General features: G+C 35.5%; 1 protein-coding gene across 1 annotated transcript in view; it reads left to right on the top strand.

The window, feature by feature from the left end:
- The window catches only part of LOC131151762 (CHD3-type chromatin-remodeling factor PICKLE-like), a 131,667-nt gene that overhangs the window by 96,320 nt on the left and 12,578 nt on the right, over positions 1–22,769 (top strand). Inside the window, exons 25-28 of the mRNA XM_058103165.1 lie at positions 7,014–7,075; positions 7,220–7,296; positions 9,730–9,860; positions 21,338–21,707. Coding sequence (XP_057959148.1) covers positions 7,014–7,075; positions 7,220–7,296; positions 9,730–9,860; positions 21,338–21,707 — 640 coding nt within the window. The remainder of the gene's footprint in view (positions 1–7,013; positions 7,076–7,219; positions 7,297–9,729; positions 9,861–21,337; positions 21,708–22,769) is intronic.

The following is a 22,769-nucleotide window of genomic DNA, read 5'->3' as shown; positions in this document are numbered from 1 at the left end:
GCCAACCAATTGCCTATATTAGTGTGTGTCTTCAATGCCAAACCCAACATCTGTAGACAGCTTCACAGTGGGATCCATAGGAGTTTTTACTGGTTTAGCTCCAAACATACTAGTCCCATTTAGCAAGTCCAAGGTATATTTTTGCTGAGATAAATTTAACCCTTTTTGTACATCATATAATCTCAATAACAGTGGGATTGGAGGAATATGCTGGCTTGATGTTTATTTTTTACTTTGTTGTTTTTAGTTTTTCCCCTTTGGATTGTTTCAGAATTTTCTCAAGAGATGTCGCATTCTCTTTTTTTGTAAATTATTTTCTATTAATGGACTTTTGATCTAAAAAATTAATCTCAATACCAAGAAAGTAAGAGGCTCCTCCCTGCTGCGCCCGTTCTTGGACGGTCTTAAGATCCAACTCCCCCAATACTTCACTTTTCCCCGGAAAATCAATCATCAAATGAAGAATGAAGCTATAAGCTGATGATAATCTCATCCTAAAACAATTTCATCTCAAGAATTTTCCCAAGGAAATTCAGCCTTCGAACCCTCGCCATCGCCGGAGAGATGCAACCTTCGGACCCTACCCTTACAAGTTACAACCTTTGAACCTCCGTCCCAGCCTTTGAACCTTCCTCCTAACCTCCATCACCTGACATTGCAGCCTTCAAACTCTTGCCATTGCCTGCGTGTATCGACCTTCGAACCCTTGCCTCACGACTTACGACCTTTGAGCCTCCCTCCTAGCCTTCGAACCTTCCTCCTAACCTTCATCACCTGGCATTGCAGCCTTCGCTCAGAACTGAAGTTGAGATTGAGATGTTGAAGATGAAGGTTTTTCACATTTGTGGGAAGGTTTTTGGATTTGAATCTTGGTTTTAGATTAAAGAAATCTTGCCATTGTTCATTGCCTAAATATTCTTCTATTGATTCTCGTTACCAGCATCAATTTTCTTTCGTCGAAAGGTATTTTTCATACAGCTGTCTTTACCTTTTTAGTTTCAGCCACCGGTAAGATCTTCTCCTCTCTTGTTATTTCTTTTCTTATTGCTATTATTAATAATTTTTCCAATAGTTGGTTAGCTGTGGTGATTCTTTGTTTAGGATTTGTAGGCTTAATATAGACATTTTTGTGTTTGTGTTTTCATTTGCAAGTCTTGGAATATAATTGTTTTTTCAAAAAGTACTATTGCATGGATTTTAGTCTAGCTTGGATTCACACCCAAAATTTTATGCTTTAAAATTTTTTTAATGCATTGTATTGTGTGTGTGTGGTTTTTACTGGTTGTAGGGTGTGACTTAGAAAATTGTCTATGTGAAATAAGTTCGGTAAAAAAAAAAAAAAAAAATGCAAACATGTACTTCGCTTTTGTAACACAAATTCTTTGTACACAGCTGGTTCGAAGCCCCCGGATAATGGAGCAGGGTTGTGTTAGGTAGCTGGCAACCAACGGAAAATTTTGTCAGATCTTATTATCTTGAATTCTTATTAGATTCACCTAGATCAAGGGAATAGATCGGGTCAATATAAAAGGGAGAGGGTTAGTAAGTTAGCACAATGATGTAGGACGATTCTAAGTAGCCCTAGTCCTACGGTTGGCCCTCTTTGTAGCACACTCACAATATCACAATCTATGGGAAGAATTGAATTAACTAAGCATGAGCATCACAAACATATTATAATGATCACAAGTTATTGAGATTTTGAAAACATATATGATTTGGTTTAAAAGCCCTTAGTTGATCATTTCATTCAAGTAATCAAGTTCACTTTTAAAGATGTTATATTAGAAGTCTTAGATCACAAGTCCTAGCGTACAAATCAAATATCCCTAAGCATGATATTAGCGAGCATGTTCATGTTGAAAATCTAGGAAGATTCAAAGAGAATAAACAAGATTTTTCAATAAAGGGTTCGGGTAGAGTTTCAAGGCTTACAAGGTACCTTTAGGGGTTGTTTTAGATGGTCACAAACAAGGAATTGAAATGAGTTTACCAAAAGGTTCGGAATGACAAACACCAAGACACACGAGTACTCGATATCACCATGAACAAGCTTGTTGATCCTTAAGAATCTTGAGACAAGAATGAAGCTTGAGGAAGGTTGTGGCTGTGAGCTATGAAAGAGGAATGGGCGTGTAGTGTTGATGATGACATTGATGTTGCCATGGTCTCTCACCACCTAATCTCCGGGGGGACAAAACGTAGCTTAACACTACTCACTCACAAGGAGAGGAACAAGAGTCACAAGTTTAAGCAAAGGCTTCCTTTTTAATTGATAATGCACAGATACCGTTTAGAATGCAAGTGATGGCATATTTATAGCCTTACATGAGCATGCACATGACTTGCACATGACTTCTTAAGATATTAAAGAAAATACGAAAGTTAAATAAAACATTTAAAGCATAGGTAATGAGGTTCTTAGGAAATAGTTTGTAATAGGAAATAGGTGCCTAGGAACTAGAATAATTATGATAGAGGAGTCTAGGAACTTAAAATGAAATAAATGCTTTTTGAAAAAACAAGACTCTTTGACTTGCAAGTTGTCATGCTTTTTGAAAAATCAAGACTCTTTGACTTGCAAGCTGTCATCGTCATCCTCTTTCCAAGCTAGCTTCCAAGAGAAGCTTCAATTGTTGCAATTAAAGTTCACATCCAATGGTGGACTTTGGATGGTCGTCCACGTGTCACAATATCCGTGAAAGATACTCACGGTGCATGTTGATCCCCATCACACAAGAAACTAAGTTAAGATTAGGAACTTGGAATATGGGGAATTTTGTGGGGGAAAAAAAGTATGGAAATGGTGGAAATAATGTTTGGAAGGAAAATTAACTTAATCTGCCTTCAAAAGACGAAATGGGTAGGAGAGAAAGTTAGAGAAATCGAAAAATCAAGATTTAAACTTTTGTATATTGGTAAAGAGAAACACAAAAATGGGGTGGGTATTGTTGTTGATAGAGACCTAAAAGATAATGTAGTAGATGTTAAAAGAATAGGGGATAGGATCATTAAAATCAAGATAGCTTTAGGCTTGGAGATAGTGAACATCATTGGTGCGTATGCTCCCCAAATAGACTTCGTGGAAAATCTGAAAAAGACAATTTTGGGAAGATAATGATAGTAGTTTACAAGGGATACCAATGTCTAAAAAGATATTCATAGGAGCTGATTTGAATGGTTACGTTAGCAAGGATAATATAGGATATGTGAGGACACATGGAGGCCATGGATATGAAGATAAAAATGAGGCTAGTGATATAATCTTAGATTTTGCCATGTTTTATGATTTGGTTATATTGAATACTTGCTTTATAAAAATAGAATAACACTTAATAGCTTTCAAGTGTAGGTACAATAATTCCAAATAGATTTTTTCTTAACTAAGACAGGGGACCGTCTATCTTGTAAGGATTGTAAAGCTATTCCGAGTGAAAGTTTGACTACACAACATAGAGTTTTAGTATTAGATATACATATTAAAAAATGGAAGAGAAGGAAAGCATAAATCAACAAAAGATGACTAGATGGTGGAACTTGAAGGGAGTTCCAAAGGACCTCGATATATATATATTTATTTATATATAGTAAAATTCAAATATAAAATGAACAAAGAGTGTGATAGTAGGGGTATAAGGTTGATGCAAATACTGTTTGAATAAAGTGCCAAATTCTATTGTTAGGATAGCAAAAGAGGCTTTATGTGAGTCCAAAGGTAGATACTTGAGTAGTAAAGAGAGTTGGGGGTGGGATCAAGAAGTTCAAGAAGCTGTTAAGACAAAAGAAAATTGGTATAAAACATGGAAAATTGTAGAAATATAGAAAATCTTGAAAAATAAAGAAGTGAGAAAAAATCGAAAAAAAGATTGTCAATGGAGCTAAACATAGAGCTTTTGATACTTTGTATACCAAACTAGATATAAAAGAAGGAGAAAAAGACATTTATAGACTTGCTAGAGCTAGAGAAAGAAAATGCAGAGATTTGGATTATGTAAAATGTATAAAAGGACAAGAATGATAATGTCTTATTTAGAGAAGAAGACATAAAAGAGAGGTGACGAAGATACTTTGATAAGTTGTTTAATGAAAACCAAATGAAAGATTGAACTTGGGAGTGACAAATGAATAAAAGATTAAAGATAGGATATTTATTCGTAAAATTAGAGTCCTTGAAGTTAAGATGACATTTAAAAAAAATGAAAAGTGGGAAATTTTTTCTAGGACCAGATAAAATATCAATTGAAGTTTGGAAATATTTAGGGGATAAAGGAATTATTTGGTTAACTAATCTGTTCAATAATATTATATAAACCAGAAAAATGCCAAAAGATTGGAGGAAAAGTATGTTAATACATTTTTATAAAAACAAAGGCAATATTCGAAATTGTAATAACTATCGTGGAATTAAGATTATGAGTCATACAATGAAATCACGGGAAAAGATAATTGAACATAGAATAAGATTGGAAACGAAGATTTTTGAAAATCAATTTGGTTTTATACCTAGGAGATCAACTATAGAAGCTATTTATCTTGTAAGAAGTTTAATGGAAAAGTTAAGGAAAAAGATGAAAGACTTGCTTATGATTTTTATTTAGCTAGAGAAAGCTTATGATAGAGTACCTAGGGAAGTGCTTTGGTGGGTATTAGAAAAGAAAGGAGTTTGCAGTAGATATACGAAGGTCATTAAGGATATGTATGATAGAGTAATGACTAGCATTAGGACTGTAGGAGGAGATTCTAGAAAGTTTCCAATCACAATAGGTGTATATTGAGGTTCTACTTTGAGTCCTTATCTTTTTACCTTAGTAATTGATGAAATTACTAGGAATATCCAAAATGAGATTCCTTGGTGTATGTTGTTTGTAGATGATATCATGTTGATTGATGATAGTAGGAGCAGAGTGGAATCTAAGAGCTTTGGAGAGCCATATTAGAATCTAAAGGGTTTAGGATAAGTAGGAGTAAGATATAATATATGTAATGTAATTTTAATAATGTAAGGAGTAGCAGCAGAGAGAAGATTAAATTGGATAATCAAGAGATTATTAATAGCACTGATAGATTTAGATATCTTGGATCTATTATGCAAGGTGAAGGGGAGATTGAAGAAGATGTAGTACATAGAATTAAGACAGGTTGGGTAAAATGGAAGAGTGCGTTAGGTGTGTTATGTGATCGTAGAATACCCTAAAATTTAAAAGAAAAGTTTTATAAGATGGCTATAAGGCCAGCTATGATTTATGGTTCAGAATGCTAGGCAACTAAGAAACAACATGTACAAAAAATGAAAGTTGCTGAGATGTGTATGCTAAGGTGGATGAGTGGTTTAACCTTAAAAGATCAAGTAAGAAATGAACATATACGTAATAATTTAGGCATAAGATCATTGAAAACAAGATAAGGGAGGGATGACTTAGATGGTTTGGGCATTTGAAGTGCAAGCCTAGTAGAGCACCTATGAGAAGGAGTGAGTGAGTTGTGGTTTCTGGCATGAAAGGGGTAGGGATAGGCCTTAAATAACTTTGAATGAGGCAATGAGGAAGGATTTGATAACCCTTAATCCAATAGAGGAAAATGTTGTGGATCGGGTGAATTGGCAGAAAAGGATTCATGTAGCCGACCCTACCTAGTGGGACGAAAGGCTTGTTGTTGTTTGTTGTACTAAGAAAGTAAGAGCATCCAAGTCATCTAAGTTCCATGATCCTCAAGTGGTCAAGGCATTCCATTCTACATCTTTTGAACCCTTCTAGCAAGCACTTTAGAAAGGGGTAGAATTAGAAGAAAAATAGGCTAGGAAAAATAACGCATAGGAGTACGAAGGTGGAAAACTGAATCGTAACGAGCAATATGATATGCAACCAAGGATTGTTAAGTACATGTTTGGGTGAAGAGCTACCGGTGAGTACTCAATATAAGGATGGGATTTTACCACCCATGTGGAGGAGGTTAGTGCAAAGGATATCAAATGAAGAAGAGCCACAACCATCCTCATGAAAGTGGGTGAACAACAACCATCCCCATCAAAGTGAGGAGGCTAGGGATGGGATCTTTAAGGAGAAACTCAGCCAAGGTCTTAAATTTTGATTTTGACTTGAATTTTGAAGCTCCAAAAGTATGGAAATTTAGATAGAAATTTCGATTTTGATTTGAAAAAAATAACGGAAATCAGTTGAAAAGCATGGAATTTTTTGTGAAAATTTAGAAATGGTTAACAAGCATAATAATGTGAGTTTTAGGACTAATATATAAAAAATTAAATACATCTATGTTGTGTATGAGATGAAAAAGTTGTAATATAGTATGTGTATCAAACATATTTGTAAGATGATATACAGTAAACATATTCAGGTTATTCAACTAATACAAATGAAATTCATAAATAATTTAAATATTATTTATTATACAAATAATGATAATTTAGACATAAATGGTTAAATAAAATGCTGTTGTAAGTTTATTTTTTCATATAATTTCAAAAGCATTTGTAATAATGTTTCGTTTCGATAAAAATAAATAAAATAAATTAAAAGTGAAATTTCACTTCACTCTTAAATCTCTTATATTTGAATTTTGAGGAAATTTCATTGTATAGTTAAAATTTCGACAAGTTTTGCTGAAATTTCTAGATTTCGATAAATTTCGGGATTATTCGTTGAGATTTTGTTGGAAATTATGCACGACGGAAATTGTCTGCCATTTCAATTTCGAGGGTGATGGAAACTAGAAATTTCGACAGAAATTTCAACAATTTCGTGGAAATTTAAGACCATGAACTCATCTTGAAAAATGGGGTGAACCCCAAACATACTCTCAACAATAGAGGACCAAAAATCATAATGTAATAGGCCAGTTCCAATTGAAGACTAGTCTGTGTGCTCCACCTCATCCAGTGTTTCCCATCATTTTACTACTGTCATTCTTTTATGGAATAATTCTGTTGCTTGTTTTTATTTGTAGTATTGTTGTGCTAGTATATTAATATTTTTGTATTTGTTTTTGGGTTTATTCAGCTATGGAACTCTTTTCTTGACACACATTGCTGAAGACATAACCGAGGCACCGACTTTTTCAGGTAATTATTCCTAGTACATTTTTGTACGTTTGCGTGTGTTATATTCATTCATTAGCTTTTTCAACATGTAACTGCTTTTTTGGTCCTGTTTTTGGTTGACATTCTGCTACTAACATGCTTATATATTATTGATCTTGGTTGCAGATGGTGTTCCAAAAGAAGGGCTTAGAATACAGGATGTTCTTGTTAGAATTGCAGTCTTGCTATTGATTAGGGACAAGGCAAGTTCTTCTGAGTGATAGGATTCATTATTATAGAAAATTTGACATTAATTTTGATATGAAGATTATTATGCCCCTTTTGTAAGCCATTTGTTAACATAGTTGTTGAATTGAGATTTAAATTGTGAATCAAAATTCCAATTTTGGGAATCGAGAATCCAAGCAAATCATAAGATTCAGTGCAACTGTAAATGACATGCATATATTGATATACGAACAACAAGCAAAATAGTAAATACATTTAAATTTTGAAAATATATATATATTTTTTTTAAGAAAGCATACTTCACACATATGCTTTCCCTGAACAAATGAAAATTTAAATGAGTCAATAAATATTAATAAAAAATGAACTTAATGTTGTTTTAGAGAAGAATCAAGAAAGAATAAGAAAAAATTACACTTTGGTGTATATAAATTCTTTTAAAAAATAATACGATTTTGTGTATATTATTTCTTGAATTGGAAAAAAAAAATTGAACCTAAAGAAATGATAATAATTAAACAAACTACTAAATAACTAATTTTGAATCTTAAAAGCACAACAAAACATGAGTACCACCTTAACTGAGGTGTGTGCTGCCCCTTGTTCTTAGGAGCGAAAGATACTCTAAGAGTGAAGAATGGCTTTATGAGGTCAACATAAAACCTAAAGTTCTATTTTCTCCTCTTTTTAAGCATAAAAATGACATAGACAAGGAATGGAAGGTAATTATGGAATAATAAGAGCAATAAAAGTGGTATTTTTAGGATTTGAAAATAGTCAGGTGTGTTAGGATATGATAGCTTTGGAATTGTGTGAATCGATAGTTTCAGAATGATGTGTTAGATTCATGAGGGAATCGATATTTTGGGCAATGATTCAGTTTTTTTTAGATTCACTAGTAAGATTCGAATCGATTTGGCATGGAATTGATATAAATCGTATGTATTGAATCACAAATTGAAAGATCTAATAACTATGTTTGTTAATATATAGGGTCAATGGGGCATGCATGAATACATATATATGACAGGCTATAAATAAATACTAAATTGAATGGCTGATATCAGGTAGCTGAATTGGTTAAGGCTAGCAAATGTCATAAATTGAAGGATTACAACACAGCAATTTTGGTCAGGTTAAAGGTCAGCCCAGTCTCAATGGAACCTTCAGCCTTGTTCAACACTTCATCCTAACTCAAGGCCCCCAACCAAAGAGGAACTTGAGCTCATTTTCTTTAGCTTGGGTTGGCTTAGGTTAGATTTGTATTGAGTCTTCTGTTTTAATTTTGTTTACTATAGAGTTTCATTAATGAGTGCCAAAGGGGACAAACCTGCACACAATAATGTGGATTCTCAAGTGGCATTGCGGTTGACTAAAGAATTGAATATGCACCTCTTTTACAGTTTTACAACTGAAGAATGCCAGAAACTCATTACTGGAGATTGATAATGTTTGTTCAGGATCAATATGGAGATGGGAACTAATGTGTTGACTGGCTTGCTTCTTAGGTTTCAAAATAACCAACCCTACCAGGCATTTGAATATTGCTTCCTTGCAACTGTATGCAACCTCCTCTGTGAGGTCCTGCTTTTAGTTTCTTTTTCTGGGTTCTGCCCGCCAACCTTTTTTTTCCCTGTATAACTGTGTAAGGACTAACATCTAACATCTATGTTGAAACTCAAGACAGCTTTCTCCTGTTGACATTATGGTATAACCGTATAAGAATCTTAATTGTCTCCCCTCAATAATGTATTTTTATGAAGTTATTATAAAAAAGTTAAGCCAATTCAGTTTTTACAGTGTTTTGCCTATTTATTTATTTATTTATCTTTATCATTAATATAAAACTCCATATTTAGCCAGAATTACAAATAAAGCAATGATCAAGTTTGAAAAGATTCTCATCATCTGTTCAAGATTTGTTCTACCATGGATTAAGCAGGAGGGATTGGGGTGGGCAGATCAGTTTAGTTGGTTCATAAGTTATAAATCTACACGATTAGGGTCTTTCTGGACACCTTGTTGAATCTAATAGACCCTTTTCATCTTTGTAAAATGGGAAAATTCCTTGGGCTAGATGATTTGGGGTCTTATAAATGTTTTCTTGGAACAAGAATGTTTCAAATTTATACCATCACTTATGCAATGGTTGCCATCCTTGTGAATCCCATCCAAAACCATGGACTTCTACCTTTGAATGTTGCTTAAAGTGCAATGGGCTGATTCAATTTTCATGTGACATCTGACTGCAACAACACCCCCCCAAAAATTCTCTGTATGTTCTGACACTGTGGGGTCGGTTTTGTTATTAATCATGTTTTTTAAAGAAGTAATTGTGTGTTATGTCTCTTGTATTAATTGCTATTAGTGAAGCTCCTCTTAGAAAGGTTCCCCATTTTATAATTATTTTTAATTAATTACATTTTTTTTGTTGGGTGGAAAATTAGGTGAAGTTTTCATTGGAAAAACCAGGCACTTCCCTTTTTGTAGAGGATATTGCATCTCGCTTCCCAGGATTGAAAAGCGGAAAATTTTGGAAGGAGGAGCATGATCTGTTACTTCTGCGCGCAGTACTGAAGTATGTCTTAGTCATTAATTAATTGTTTTTTATCTGCATATGGCATAATAAATGCAGCAGTTTATGACACATTATTCTGATGACTTGCATCCATTGCTTTGCATAATTATCATGCTGTGTAGAGCATTTTAGAAGTTTAATTTGCTGAGATGAATGTAATTTGTCCTAATCAGTTTGTTTTTTTTTTTCACCGTGTGGTTGGGGGGGGGGGGTGTTGTGAGGATCCTTGGGCATTTGAAGCCTATTTTCTTCATTCACTTTTAGGTCTATCTCTCTCTCTCTCTTTATTTTTTTTTCTTGGGGCAATGGGTTTTGGCAATATTGTAGAGCAGCAAGCTTCATTGAAGTGTGGTTCTAGTTAATCAATGTACATGTTTTCTTAGTTTTAGTGTTCACTGTTTTTCCAGATGCTTGATACTATAGGTATTCTGGTTGCTAAGGGCCTATTTGGTATCATTTCTGTTTTTCTTTCTATATAGTGAAGAAACAGATAATGAAAACGTGTTTGTTTATGTTATTAGTTTTATGTTTTTGTTCTCGATTTTCAGTTGTTTGTGAAAAATACTGAAACCAGATTTTATGGTTTTCAGTTGTTTTGGTTACATGTTCCAAAGTAATTTAACGTGTAGAATTAGCTTTTTATTTTTTTTGGCTTAAATTATTCAGCTTATGCATATATATATATATATATATATATATATATATTTTATGAAATTTAAAATAAAATGATAATATAAATTTAGAATATAATTAAAATAAAAATGTTCATAAAATTTCAAAAAGAAAATAAAAAAAATAATCCAACCCATTTTTACAAAATATTTTTTTAAACTATTTTTTCGACTATCATGTGCATTATTATTTTGTACTTTGATTATTTTAGTCATATTTTTAAATTTTTATGTGATTCAAGGACAAAAATGAGCATTTGTTTAATCAAGTTTTTAATTTGTTTAGTTTTAAAATATTAACCAAATAGGTTGTTAGTTTTATGTTTTTGGTTTTTACTTTCTAATTTCTATTTTTGATTTTAATTTTTGTTTTTGGCTTTCATTTTAATAATTTTTGAGAGTGATACCAAACAGCCCCTAAGCTTCATATATATCTTGTAGAACTTAAAATTTTATGGGGATTTCAAGGAAAATAAGAAGTATGAAATTCCTTAGAATGAGTAGATTCATATGTCATTGTCATTAGGAAGCAATTCTTACATATTTGATTGGGATTGTCCTTGAATAATCTCATGGGGTTTTCGGGCTTCTAAGTATTATGATTTTGTTGGTTTGGAATTTTTCTTTTGTTTTAAGGGAGTTTGTTTTGTCTTTGTTCCTTTTGTTTCTCATTTTGCACTTGATAAATTTTAGTATATCACTATCCTTAAAAGAAATGTTTTCAACAAAAGTTTCTTATTGACTGCTAATACACCATGTTAATTTGCAAGGACTTCTTGATGTAGTATGAATGCACGTATTGCTTTTTTACATTGAATCCTGATGGTGTCCCTATATATCCATATTTTCGTTGTTACTTTTGCTGTGATTTTGTTATCATGAATAATGGAATCCATCTGCAGTGTAAGCTTTGGATAATGTTGTCTTCAAATGTTAAAGTGATGGCTAAAGATACAGAGCAGCCCTTGGGTTTAGGTTTTGCACTAGTGGTGAATACTCAAGTTTATGAATCCAATAATGTTTGGAAAGCTAGGGTATGACAGCCACAAGTTTGAATCTTGAAAAGAAGAAAGACTTGCGTACGGTATTTATTGACCTAGAGAAAGCGTATGATAGGATACCTAGGGAAATTCTATGGTGGGTTTTAGAAAAAAAGGGTGTATGTAGTTAGGTATACTGATGTCATTAAGGATATGTACGATGGAGTAATGACTAGTGTAAGGACTACAGATGGAGAAACTAGATAATTTTCAATCACCATAGGTGTACATTAAGGATATGCTTTTAACCCTTATCTTTTTGCTTTAGTGATGGACCAACTGACTAAGAGTATTCAAAATGAGGTTCCATGGCATATGTTGTTTGCAGATGATATTGCATTAATTGATGAAACTAGGGGCAGAGTAGAGGCTGAGTTAAAATTATGGAGAGAGGCTTTGGAATCTAGAAGTTTTAGGATGAGTAGAAATAAGACGGAATATATGCAATGTAATTTCAGTAATAGTAGGAGGAATATTGGAGACAAAAATAAACTTGATGATGATGAAATAAATAACACTTGTAGATTTTGATACCTTGAATCCAATGTTTTAAAAGGCTCAATCGAGGCTCGCCTCGAGCCTCAAGGCAAAGCATGCTTAAAATGCCTTGAGGCTCAATCTAAAATACCAAATTCCAAAAAGGCTAACGCATTACATGTTAAGGCTTACGCATTTTGACATTTGCGCCTTTTTAGTTGAGGCTTAAGCATTTTGGGGGCGTGTGATTCTTAAGTTAGATTTGGTTAGAAAATTTTAACTGCATGTTTGTACAAAAGGAATGTCATAATATGTGTTTATTTGTAAAACTCTTGAACCTCAACCTTTCCAAAATAACTAGATTTATATCTTATGTCAGGAAAATAGTTTGAACTTTGTAATGGTATAACTATCTCTTGTCATGATTTATGTTATATTCAAGTTAGCAATTTTTGAATGGCCAACAAGTATTTTTCAAAGTACATCTAGGTTTTCTTTTTTACATTATATTTGTGATTTTCTTAATTTTTACTTTATTTTAAATATATATAATTTATTTAACAAATTTTTATCTTAAAAAAAAAAATCTCAAAAGGCTTATGCCCCAACACCTTAAGGCTTACGCCTCGCCTTTTAAGGGTTAAAATGCCTCACCTTATGCCTTCGCCTTTTAAATCATTGCTTGGATCTATTATGCAAGCTGAAGGAGAAATTGACTATGATGTAATGCATAGAGTAAGAGTGGGTTGGGTAAAATGGAGAAGTGCTTTAAGTGCACTTTGTGTTCGTAAAATACCCTTAAAATTAAAAGGGAAGTTTTATAAAATGGCTATAAGACCAATTATGCTATATGTATCAGAATGTTGGGCGACGAAGAAACTAAATATCCAAAAAGTAAAAGTTGCTAAGATTAGAATGCTTAAATTGATGAGTGGTATAACACTGAAAGATAAATTAAGGAATGAACATATTCGTGGTAAGTTAGGTAGGTGTAGCTCCTATAGAAGATAAGATAAGGAATGGACAACTTAGATGGTATGAACACTTGCAACGTAGGCTACAAAGTGCGCCATTGAGGAAGAGTTAGTTAGTTACTATGGGGGGTAGTAGAAGGGGTAGGGGTAGACCTAAAATAACTTGTTTTGATTTTCACTGAGGATGACTAAAACAAGGGCTATTTATACTAACTCGTTCTATCATAATTGCATAAAGATAGTATTTTCACATGATATTTCCTGAGAAGTGGAAAATCACAATTTAAATCTATCTCATTTTATTTAATCCAAAATGAAAAACTTCAATCCTATTTTGATGTCCATAATGATGGGAGAATGACACTGTCATAGGCCAAATATTTCACACCTTATGAAGGGCCGTGTCACAGTAGCTAAAACACTCTTGTTAACTATTTAGATAAAGATTACTGCAGTTTGCTATAAGAACACTTTCATAGCAATGAAATGTAAAGTAAGCGTAAGCAGGAAGCAATTCATGAAAACAAATGGAAAGCAAGCGCTAAACATTGAAGCAATGTAATTCATTAACAAAACCTTTGTAATCAACGTGTGTGTAGCAAGAGAGGCAAGTAGGTAGGCTAAACACGGTTAACAAATGTTAGTGAATTTTACAAGATTGATGAGCACTCACCCTCCCCTAAAGAGCTTCATATGCTATTTTAACTTTGACACTAGGAAAGATCAAATTGTTGGAGGAGTCATACTCCCACTTTACACTAAGACATAAACACGCTTAAAGCATAAAACCTATACTAGTATTTACATGATGGTGACCTATACCATGCTCCCATGGTAAGCAATCACAAGCAAGCATGATGCCTTGAACAAGCTTGGTTCATGAAATTCTCCCCCACTTATGCATTTGATGTCCTTATAGACTTTGACATTAGATTCTCTTCAACTTTTCTTCTCTTAGGGTGAGCTGTCTTCAGTGGTGCTTTGGTTGACTGACTTATGCTTGGATCTTAATTGTTAGCATTAAATATCTTGAGGAAACTAATGTGAAACACAAAATGCACCATTATCCAAATCGGAGGATCAACCTTGTAAGAGGCCTTCCAGCCTTTAGCCACGATGGGAATCGGTCCTTCAAATTTGCATAGTAGTCTCCTGTCTTGACCATATAGTGACTTGATTTGTTCCTAATGGAGCTTAACAAGCATCGAGTCTCCAACATTCAAGTGCAATGGTCTTCTTCTCTAGTCTATCCATTTCTTTAGCCACTTGGAAGCTTTCTTCAGGTAAGCTCAGGCAATCTCTACATCTTGTCTCCATTCTTTGTTAAAAAATTATGCTCTTGGACCCTTTCCTCTAAATGGCTCGTCCATTGTGAGGTAACAATGAGTGTTGGCCTGTAACAAGCTCAAAAGGACCCTTGTTTGTTGTTGAACTCGTTTGGCCATTGAAACATAATTGAGCCACATTGAGTAGTTACACCCAATTCTTTTGATTGGCGGTGACGAAATGACACAGGTACTATTCTCGAAGACTATTAATTTTGCAGAAAATGATTCATGTAGCCGACCCCACCTAGTTGGACTTAAGGCTTGGTTTGTTGTTGACTATTGAATATCTCCGTTTGTCTATCTGTTTGTGGGTGATAACTCAAAGAGATGTCAAGCTATGAATCGAGGATTATAAAAATTTTTGTCCAAAAGTCGCCAGTGTAGAGTCTGAGTCACTGATAGCGCTTTGAAGCATAGTAATATTTCAAAACATGTTTAAAAAGAAATTATAAATATGTTTAAAAAATTATTATGCCATCCCCTCCGTTGAACAGTACTTTGGTGTGGGTATGAAAGTACCATACTTCGAAAACATATTGTTAGACGTCCCAGCCCAGGAGTATATAGTCTAGAGGGGGGTGAATGGACTCTTTTCGCGGAATACGTATTTATCTACAAAATAAAATTCTCTTGGCAAGATACAAGCCATTATCATAATGTACACAAAATAAATCATGCACAAGATAAAATAAAGAGTGAAGGGATAGAAGATCAACACTGGTATTTTTACGTGGTTCAGCACCAAACCTACATCCATGCCTCAGCACCAAGCCAGATTCCACAATCCACTATGAATACTCCTTCACCGAAGGAGCAAGCCTTACAACTCGGGTACCAAACCCTACACTCGGGGACAAATGCCTACTTGTTCACAAAGAGCCGTCGGTTCACAAAGAACCTTCGCCAACAATAGTTCACAAAGAACCTTACAACAATGGTTCACAAAGAATCTTGCAAGATGATAGAAATACAAACAATGCTCCTCACAATGAGCTAATATCAATTGCAAAACAAACCTCACACTATTCTCTCAAGGATTGAATCAAACAATATGAATGAGCAAGAGAGAATGAGCACTTGTGATTAATGAACTAAGATGCAAAGTGCTAAGTGCTTAGATTTTGGTATTCAAAGATATATTTCACTAAAATGATCAAGAACCATCCTAAACAACTCTATGGACTTGTATTTATAGCTAAAAACCCTTACTAGCCGTTATTGGACCGTTGGGAGCAATTCCCAAGCAAAACTAGCCGTTTTTGCCCGTTAGCATCATTTTGCCCATTGGGCTTGTCAATTTGTCCCTTGCACTCGTCGACGAGTTCCCTGAATCAGAAAAAGTCGTCAACGTGAAAGTTGTGGGATTTTTTCTTAGCTTTCTAGGGACACCAATATCGTCCTTTTTGGACTTTTCTAGCAAAAGTTATGCCCCAAATACCGAAGGGTGTTCAAGAAATTTGATAGGTGCATAACTGAGGTTTTAACCCAACCAAAAAGCCTTTTAATCACTTAAAACATTCTTGGACAAAAGTATATTTGGATATTAATTCTAATAAAGTTTAATACTTGTCCAAATGAGTTTCCACTTAAATATAAGATATCTTGATTTATGAAAACATCTTTGAAATATCATTTGATATCTTAAATGCTTAGAATGTCCCTTATAAAAAGTATTTGACTTCTATGAAGTTTTAGGACATTAACCATGCTTTGATAAGATCGGGACCAAGTATGAAAATGATTATGAAACCAAGATGTTGAAAACTTGTCCCTTTGGAAAACATAATTGAGTTTATGAATGTTTTGACAAACTCTTTGAATTAACTTTGAAAACCATGAAAGATAGTTTGTGACTTTAGGTTAAATTCATATAAACTCAAGTGTCCTAGTATGCATGCATTTGCTCAACTCTTGCTCAGAAATCGTGACTTAAACAAAACACAAGAGTTATAGAAATTACTACCTCAACCACAATCTCTATTACTTATAGTTTCTACATTATGCTTCCATGGATGTGCTTGAGTCTTTTCCGAGTGAGTGTCCTTTTGATCTTTCCTGCTAAATGTCTAATCGGTCCAATCTTTGCCTTTGATCCAGTACTTCATGAATTCATCACTGGATCCTGTACTAAACATGATTTGCAAAGATAGGAAACACTAGGAACCACAAATAGGTTAATATCATCAAAACATATTAAACATGATTATGTAGCCTACCAAGGCTAACAATCTCCCCCTTTTTGATGATGTCTAACCTATTAAGAATTTACTTAATCTTTGCATTTGAGTTTGACTTACCATAGCTAAATATGCAAAGATAAGTTTACCTAGAACCACTAATGGGTTGTTATAATCAAAACAATACAATTAAGCTCTTGTAGTCTCCAAGGCTAACATATATCTATAACAACAAGTACAGACCCTGTGTCTTTCACTCTAGGTAGGCTGGTGATGAAGTCAAGTGAGACACTCCCATGGCCTTGTTGGTACTTGAAAGGCCTCTAGTAGCATTGCAATCTTCTTGTGGTCCATCTTATCTTGCTGCCAGGTAAGACAAGTTTGAGTATACTCGATCACATTGTCACGCATGTGTAGCCAGTGATACCTTTGCATCAACAATGACAAACTATGATGTCGTCTTTGTGTGGGGCCAACCAGGCCAACACTTTTATGGGTCTGGACGATCCAATCCTTAAAGAGCTAAGAGTCTATGAAGGTATCCACTCGATAATTTGCCCACATGATGTTATGACACTCCCAGTAGTGCCTCCCTCGAATCTTCAACTCGAGGCACAAAGAATTGGGTACCATCTGTCATAAGAAATCACTCTTCTAACTAAAACTATCTCGCTTTGCCCTCTTCTACCAACTTTGTAAGGTTTTGGGCAACTAGATTTGTTGCAAGGTTTTCCTTAATGCGTTCTTGCATTGTCGTGGTAACCTTACGTACTGTCCAGTGAGTTACCATCCTTCCTGCTCAGCGCATTTGCGACTTGGCTAGTCCACACTGTCTTGTGCTCAAATAGGAAATCAAACTCTACGAGGAATTATTGCCAACGAGCCTACTTGGATGATAACTTTGGCCGTGTAAAGAAGTGACTAACAATCAAGTTATCTATTTTCGCCACAAATTTTGATCCAAGTAGGTAATGCCACCGCGAAGGCAATGTATCACTGCTAGCATTTCTTTCTCTTGAGTTGTGCACGTTTGCTCTGCTTCATTTAGCTTTTGGCTCTTACATGCAATAGGATGCCCATCCTATAATAAGACTCCTCCAAGGGCAGTCTAATGCATCTGTCTATACCTCGAAGGGTTTCATGATGTCTGGAAGAGCAAGTACCTAATCTCTCATCATGGCATCCGTTAAGTTGTCAAAGACTCCCTGACACTTCTCTATCCAACTCCACCTATGACCCTTCATCAACAGATATGTCAAAGGAGCGGTTCTCCTCGAATACCCCTCCACAAACTTCCGATAGCAATTGGAAAGTCTAAGAAAGGAAAGCAACTCCTTCATTGTTATTGGGATTTTCCAATCTTGAATAGCTCTTACCTTCTCCATATCCATTCAAATATTACCTTTATAAATCACATGACCAAGGAATTTGATGATCTGTTGGGCGAAAAGAACGCTTATCTCTCTCCACATAAAGACTATTCGCCTTTAGCCTGTCGAACACCTTCGATAGATGCTCTGCCAAAATGCAATTGTAGACAACAATGTCATCTAGGTATACCATGAAGAACTTGTTGAGGAACTTATGAAATACCTGGTTCATCAATGTGTAGAATGTTGCTGGCGCATTCATCAACCCGAATGGCATCACTAAGAATTTATCTAACCCATACCATGTCACACTGGGTGCCTTTAGTCCCCATATGCTATTCTCACTTGATAGTAGCTTGACTGCAAGTCAAGTTTAGTGAAGTACTTTGTATGACTTGATTGAAAAAATTAGTAGTCAATGTAATAAGGTACTTGTTGAGCACAATCACCTTGTTGAGCGCATGATAGTTCACACACACCCGCATGCTCCCATTATGTTACATTTTGTTTCCTCTGAAACAACATTGATGCTCCAAATGATGCTTTGGAAGGATGTATGTAGCTTGCTTCCAACAACTCATCAAGATGTTTTCTTACTCTACTAACTTTGGAAGCGCTATTCTATATTGCCCTTTAGCAGATAGCTTCACTGCTAGTAACAACTCGATTTCATGCTCCACACCCATCGTGGGGGCAAGTTATGAGGTAGTTTGTTTGACATTACAAGTTTATACTCATCTAGCACAGTTTGGATGGCAATAGGCACTCGCATTTGGCCTTCGCCTTCATCTTACACCAACATGGCAAGCTATGCTTGTTCACTGCCCCTCAATCCTTTTTGAAGCTATATGACAGAAAGAACTTCTCATCATTGCTTTTCTTCCCAATGGCTTGCACGATGCAAGGGCGGTCTCCCATAAAACAAAGGGAATTGGAAAACGACATTGATACTGCCTTGGTCTCTAACAATTCCTTTGCACGAATAACTTGGAAATCATCCAATGCCATAGCTGTGAAATTCGTATGTCCTGTCCACTGTCCAAGCTTTACAACCACTTCCTTGGCGACTCTCAAAGTAGGCTCAGCTGCGTAGTTAACTACTTTCATGCTTCCTAAATCCTTCTTTAAGATCAAGTTGAGTCTGTGGGCTTTTGCTTGTGAGACAAAATTATGGGTAGCCCCAGTATCAACCATGGGATGGGTGTTGTTCCCATTGATTTGCAAATGTACAAACATTAACCCTTTAGCATGGGTAACTTTTGTCTCTCTCTCCAACACGTTGATTAACCGCATTACACCCATCCTCAAAGTTTCATCCTTATCCTTGTCATCTTGCAATGCCCTCTACGCAATGGAAGCTTGTAAGGCATTGAGTGATAACTTGTGAGGGCACTCGTTCATTCTGTGAGGGTGTTCGTTCACTCTGTGAGGGCCTATACATAAGAAGCATGCCATTTTATCCTTACCATTGGGTGTGTTGAATGATCAATATGTTGAAACTTCTTTTGAACTCCCCTACTTTTGGGCTTTCTCTTCTTGAAAGACTTTCTCCTTCCACCTACGCCACTTTTTGGATGTTGTGGAACTCACTTTAGTTAGTTAGTCAAGTGTTTTGCAGCAGCTTGTGTGGTGGGCAAGTTTTGAACTTTTGCTGATAAAGTTCTACCCTTGCCCACGGTTTCAGCTCCTTAAGAAAATAGAACTACTTGTCTTTCTGTGACATGTCTTAAATATCCAATATCAAAGCAGAAAACAGTTTCACATACTCCTTGATTGAACCATTGTGTTTAAGGTTTCTCAGTTTACATTGAGCGTTGTATTCAACATTCTTCGGAAACATTTGGGCTTTGGGCTCTCTCTTCAAGTCTGCCCGACAATCAACTACACAATTCTCAATTTCATTGTACTTGATATGCCACCACAACTTAGCATCACCAACCGCAACCAAGTTCATTGTTTCCATGGTTATTTTCACTTGTTTTGAGTCGGTCCTTGCTCCATATCAAAGAATTTTTTCAACTCCTTAGCGTCACAAGCACCTCAAACATTTTGGGTTTTGGCAGGTTGGTTCCTATATACTTCATAGAATTGGAGTTTCCCACGACAAGAACCATCAATTTCATCTTTGTAGTCAGCTTCGCCATCTGAGCCTGTAAAGTTTCTACCATTGCGTGGAGGTCCTCTGACATCTCTTCTATAGACCAGTTGATCTTTTTGTGATCCCTCCAAAGCATCAATAAGTTCAGCAAGCTTGACCATGCGGCATTGGTTAAAGCACTCTTGTTTAATTAGTCAACCAAAGATTACTGCAGTTTACCACAAGAACGTGTTCATTGCAGTTGAATGTAATGTAAGCCGAAGTAGTAAGCAATACATGAAAGCAAATGCAAGCGGGTGGTAAACATTGAAACAATGTAATTTATTAACACCACCCCATAAGCTGTGTGTTTAGTGAGGGAGGCAGTTTGGCTAAACATAGTTAAGAAACGCTACTGAGTTTTACAAGGCAAATGAAGACTCACCCTCTCCTAAAGAGCTTTATATGCTATTTTAGCTTTGGCACTAGGAAACATCAAATTGTCCGAGTACTCATACTTCCACTTTACACTAAGACATAAACACACTCAAAACATAAAATCTATACTAGTATTTACATGATTGTATGCCATCTCATGCACCCAAAAGGTAAGTGGTCACGAGCAAGCATAATGCCTTGAACAAACTTGGCTCGTGACACTCTGGCATCATGGGAGCAATGTTCTGTTACGATTAAGGTATGGTTCTATCAATGTTTTCTGTAGTTAATGCTGAATTGAGGCTCCAAAGTGGGAGCATATCCTGTAGGAAGTTCTCATAACTGAGGGTTGTTTTGAGTTGCTTAATACTGTGTAAAATAGCTAGAAAAAAGAGGGAAAGACAGGATAATATTTTGGGAGTACCCATATCTAGAGTCCCTAAGGCATAACCCTCAAACTTGTGGTTGTGGCTTCTTTTTAATCAGTGAGGAGAGAATTCATTAGAGGACACCAGTGGCCACGCAAATGAGTAAAAATATGGTGCATTTGCTTAGTTCAGGGGGGACTGAATAGTTTCTCTTACCTAAAATATAAGGGCTCAGATAGTTAATGTAGTAGGGGAAAATTATAACATAAGAACTATAAGTACATAGGGTTTTGAAATCTTGGAGTGTGACATTGCTGCACTTGGCTTGGTGGTAACTCTGCCCTAGCTTAGGCTATTTGAACATTTTATTTTGGCATTCAATGTTCTACTTTAAAAAAAAAATTCCTGCATTGGCATGAAAAAATAGTTTAATAATGTATCAACTTTTTATTGTGTCAATAATTTGGGCTTGAAGTTATTGAAAGTCTTCTGTTGTATTTATCATTTTATTATCTGTTATTTTTTATTCATTTATGTGTTTCTTATGAAATCTTAAGGCATGGGTATGGAAGATGGCAAGCTATTGTTGATGACAAGGACCTGAGGGTTCAAGAAGTAATATGCCAAGAGCAGAATCTTCCTTTTATAAATCTTCCTGTGCCAGGTGGTTCTCAAGCTCAAGATGGTGCAAGTATAGGCATTGCAGAAGCGGCTGGCGACAGTGTAAGGGGAACCCTTAGTGGGAATGATACAGTGGCTGATGTTGCAAAAGGAGCCACTGAAGTTTTAAACCGAGCACAGTTATATCAGGATCCTTCTATATTGTATCATTTTAGGGAAATGCAAAGAAAGCAGGTCGAATTCATCAAGAAAAGGGTTCTGTTATTGGAAAAAGCACTCAATGCAGAGTATCAGAAAGAATTCTTTGTAAGCTTGTTTTCAGGTTCTCATGCCTATAAATTCTGGCTTGTTTATGTGGACTGCTGCAATGTGTTTTCATTGGTTATGGCTTGTTCAGTTTGAAATAATTTCAAGTTAGGTTCTTATGCTTTGAGGGTTGACATTGGCCCAGTGTAGGGGACAACCTGGATCTAGAGGACAGAGGTCCAAATCATGGAAACAGTACCTCTGCTTGTTCGGAGGTACAGTCCTCCCCAGATCTTGATGCATGGTGGATCCTCATGAACTGGGGGTTATAGTAGTCACCAGGAAATGCTAACACCTTAGTGAACCATGTATAAGAATGTTCCCCAACGTGGTACATTTAGGGAACGCTAAATCTAACAATCCAAAGTTTTAATTCGATATTTTTCGCACGTGGAATCATCACATTTTAATTCTATTTTCTGTCATTATTTATCTTTTTCACAACAAATCTCATCTAGATTCAGAAACACCTCCACATTTTCTGTTTTCTCCAACATTTATAACCATTACATTTTTTCACCAATATATTTATTTTAAATATACCCCTAATGTTCCACATTTTAGACCATGTGCTGTATCGCAATCATGTTTCCGTTCCATGAACCAGAACGTTCCACATTATTGTGTTACTTAGCTTATACCATAGAATTTTTTTGCCAATTTGATGACTTCCAGTGGCCCAGTTGTGGGTGTTCTTCAAAAGAGAGGGAAATTTGAATTTGAAAACAGAGACCTTGGCATGTAAAGCTGGGTGGAGGAAAGATTGTTGCTGAGCAGGTTCTATCTAACCTCAGCCTCAGTGGGCTTGTTTGACTGGAATTATGCATTTAATTTCACAAAAATGGCCACAACTCTCTTAGCATCACTTGCTTTTTTAGATGGATCCTTTTTCTTCTTTTGGGCTCAGATGAATCCTTTAGTAGGAGATAGTTTAGTTCAATGCATTGAGAAGGGCCATAGCCACTATCTTTAAGTAGCATGATGACACTAGCAGCAATATTTTTATGATTTCTCTTCCTCCTCTACCCCCCTCTCTTCGGGTGTGTGTGTGTGGTCAGTGAA

This window comes from Malania oleifera, chromosome 3, assembly GCF_029873635.1.
Source record: "Malania oleifera isolate guangnan ecotype guangnan chromosome 3, ASM2987363v1, whole genome shotgun sequence".
NCBI lineage: Eukaryota > Viridiplantae > Streptophyta > Magnoliopsida > Santalales > Ximeniaceae > Malania > Malania oleifera.
Note: the sequence above shows the minus strand (reverse complement) of the source record. Positions and strands in the feature narration are given on the sequence as shown.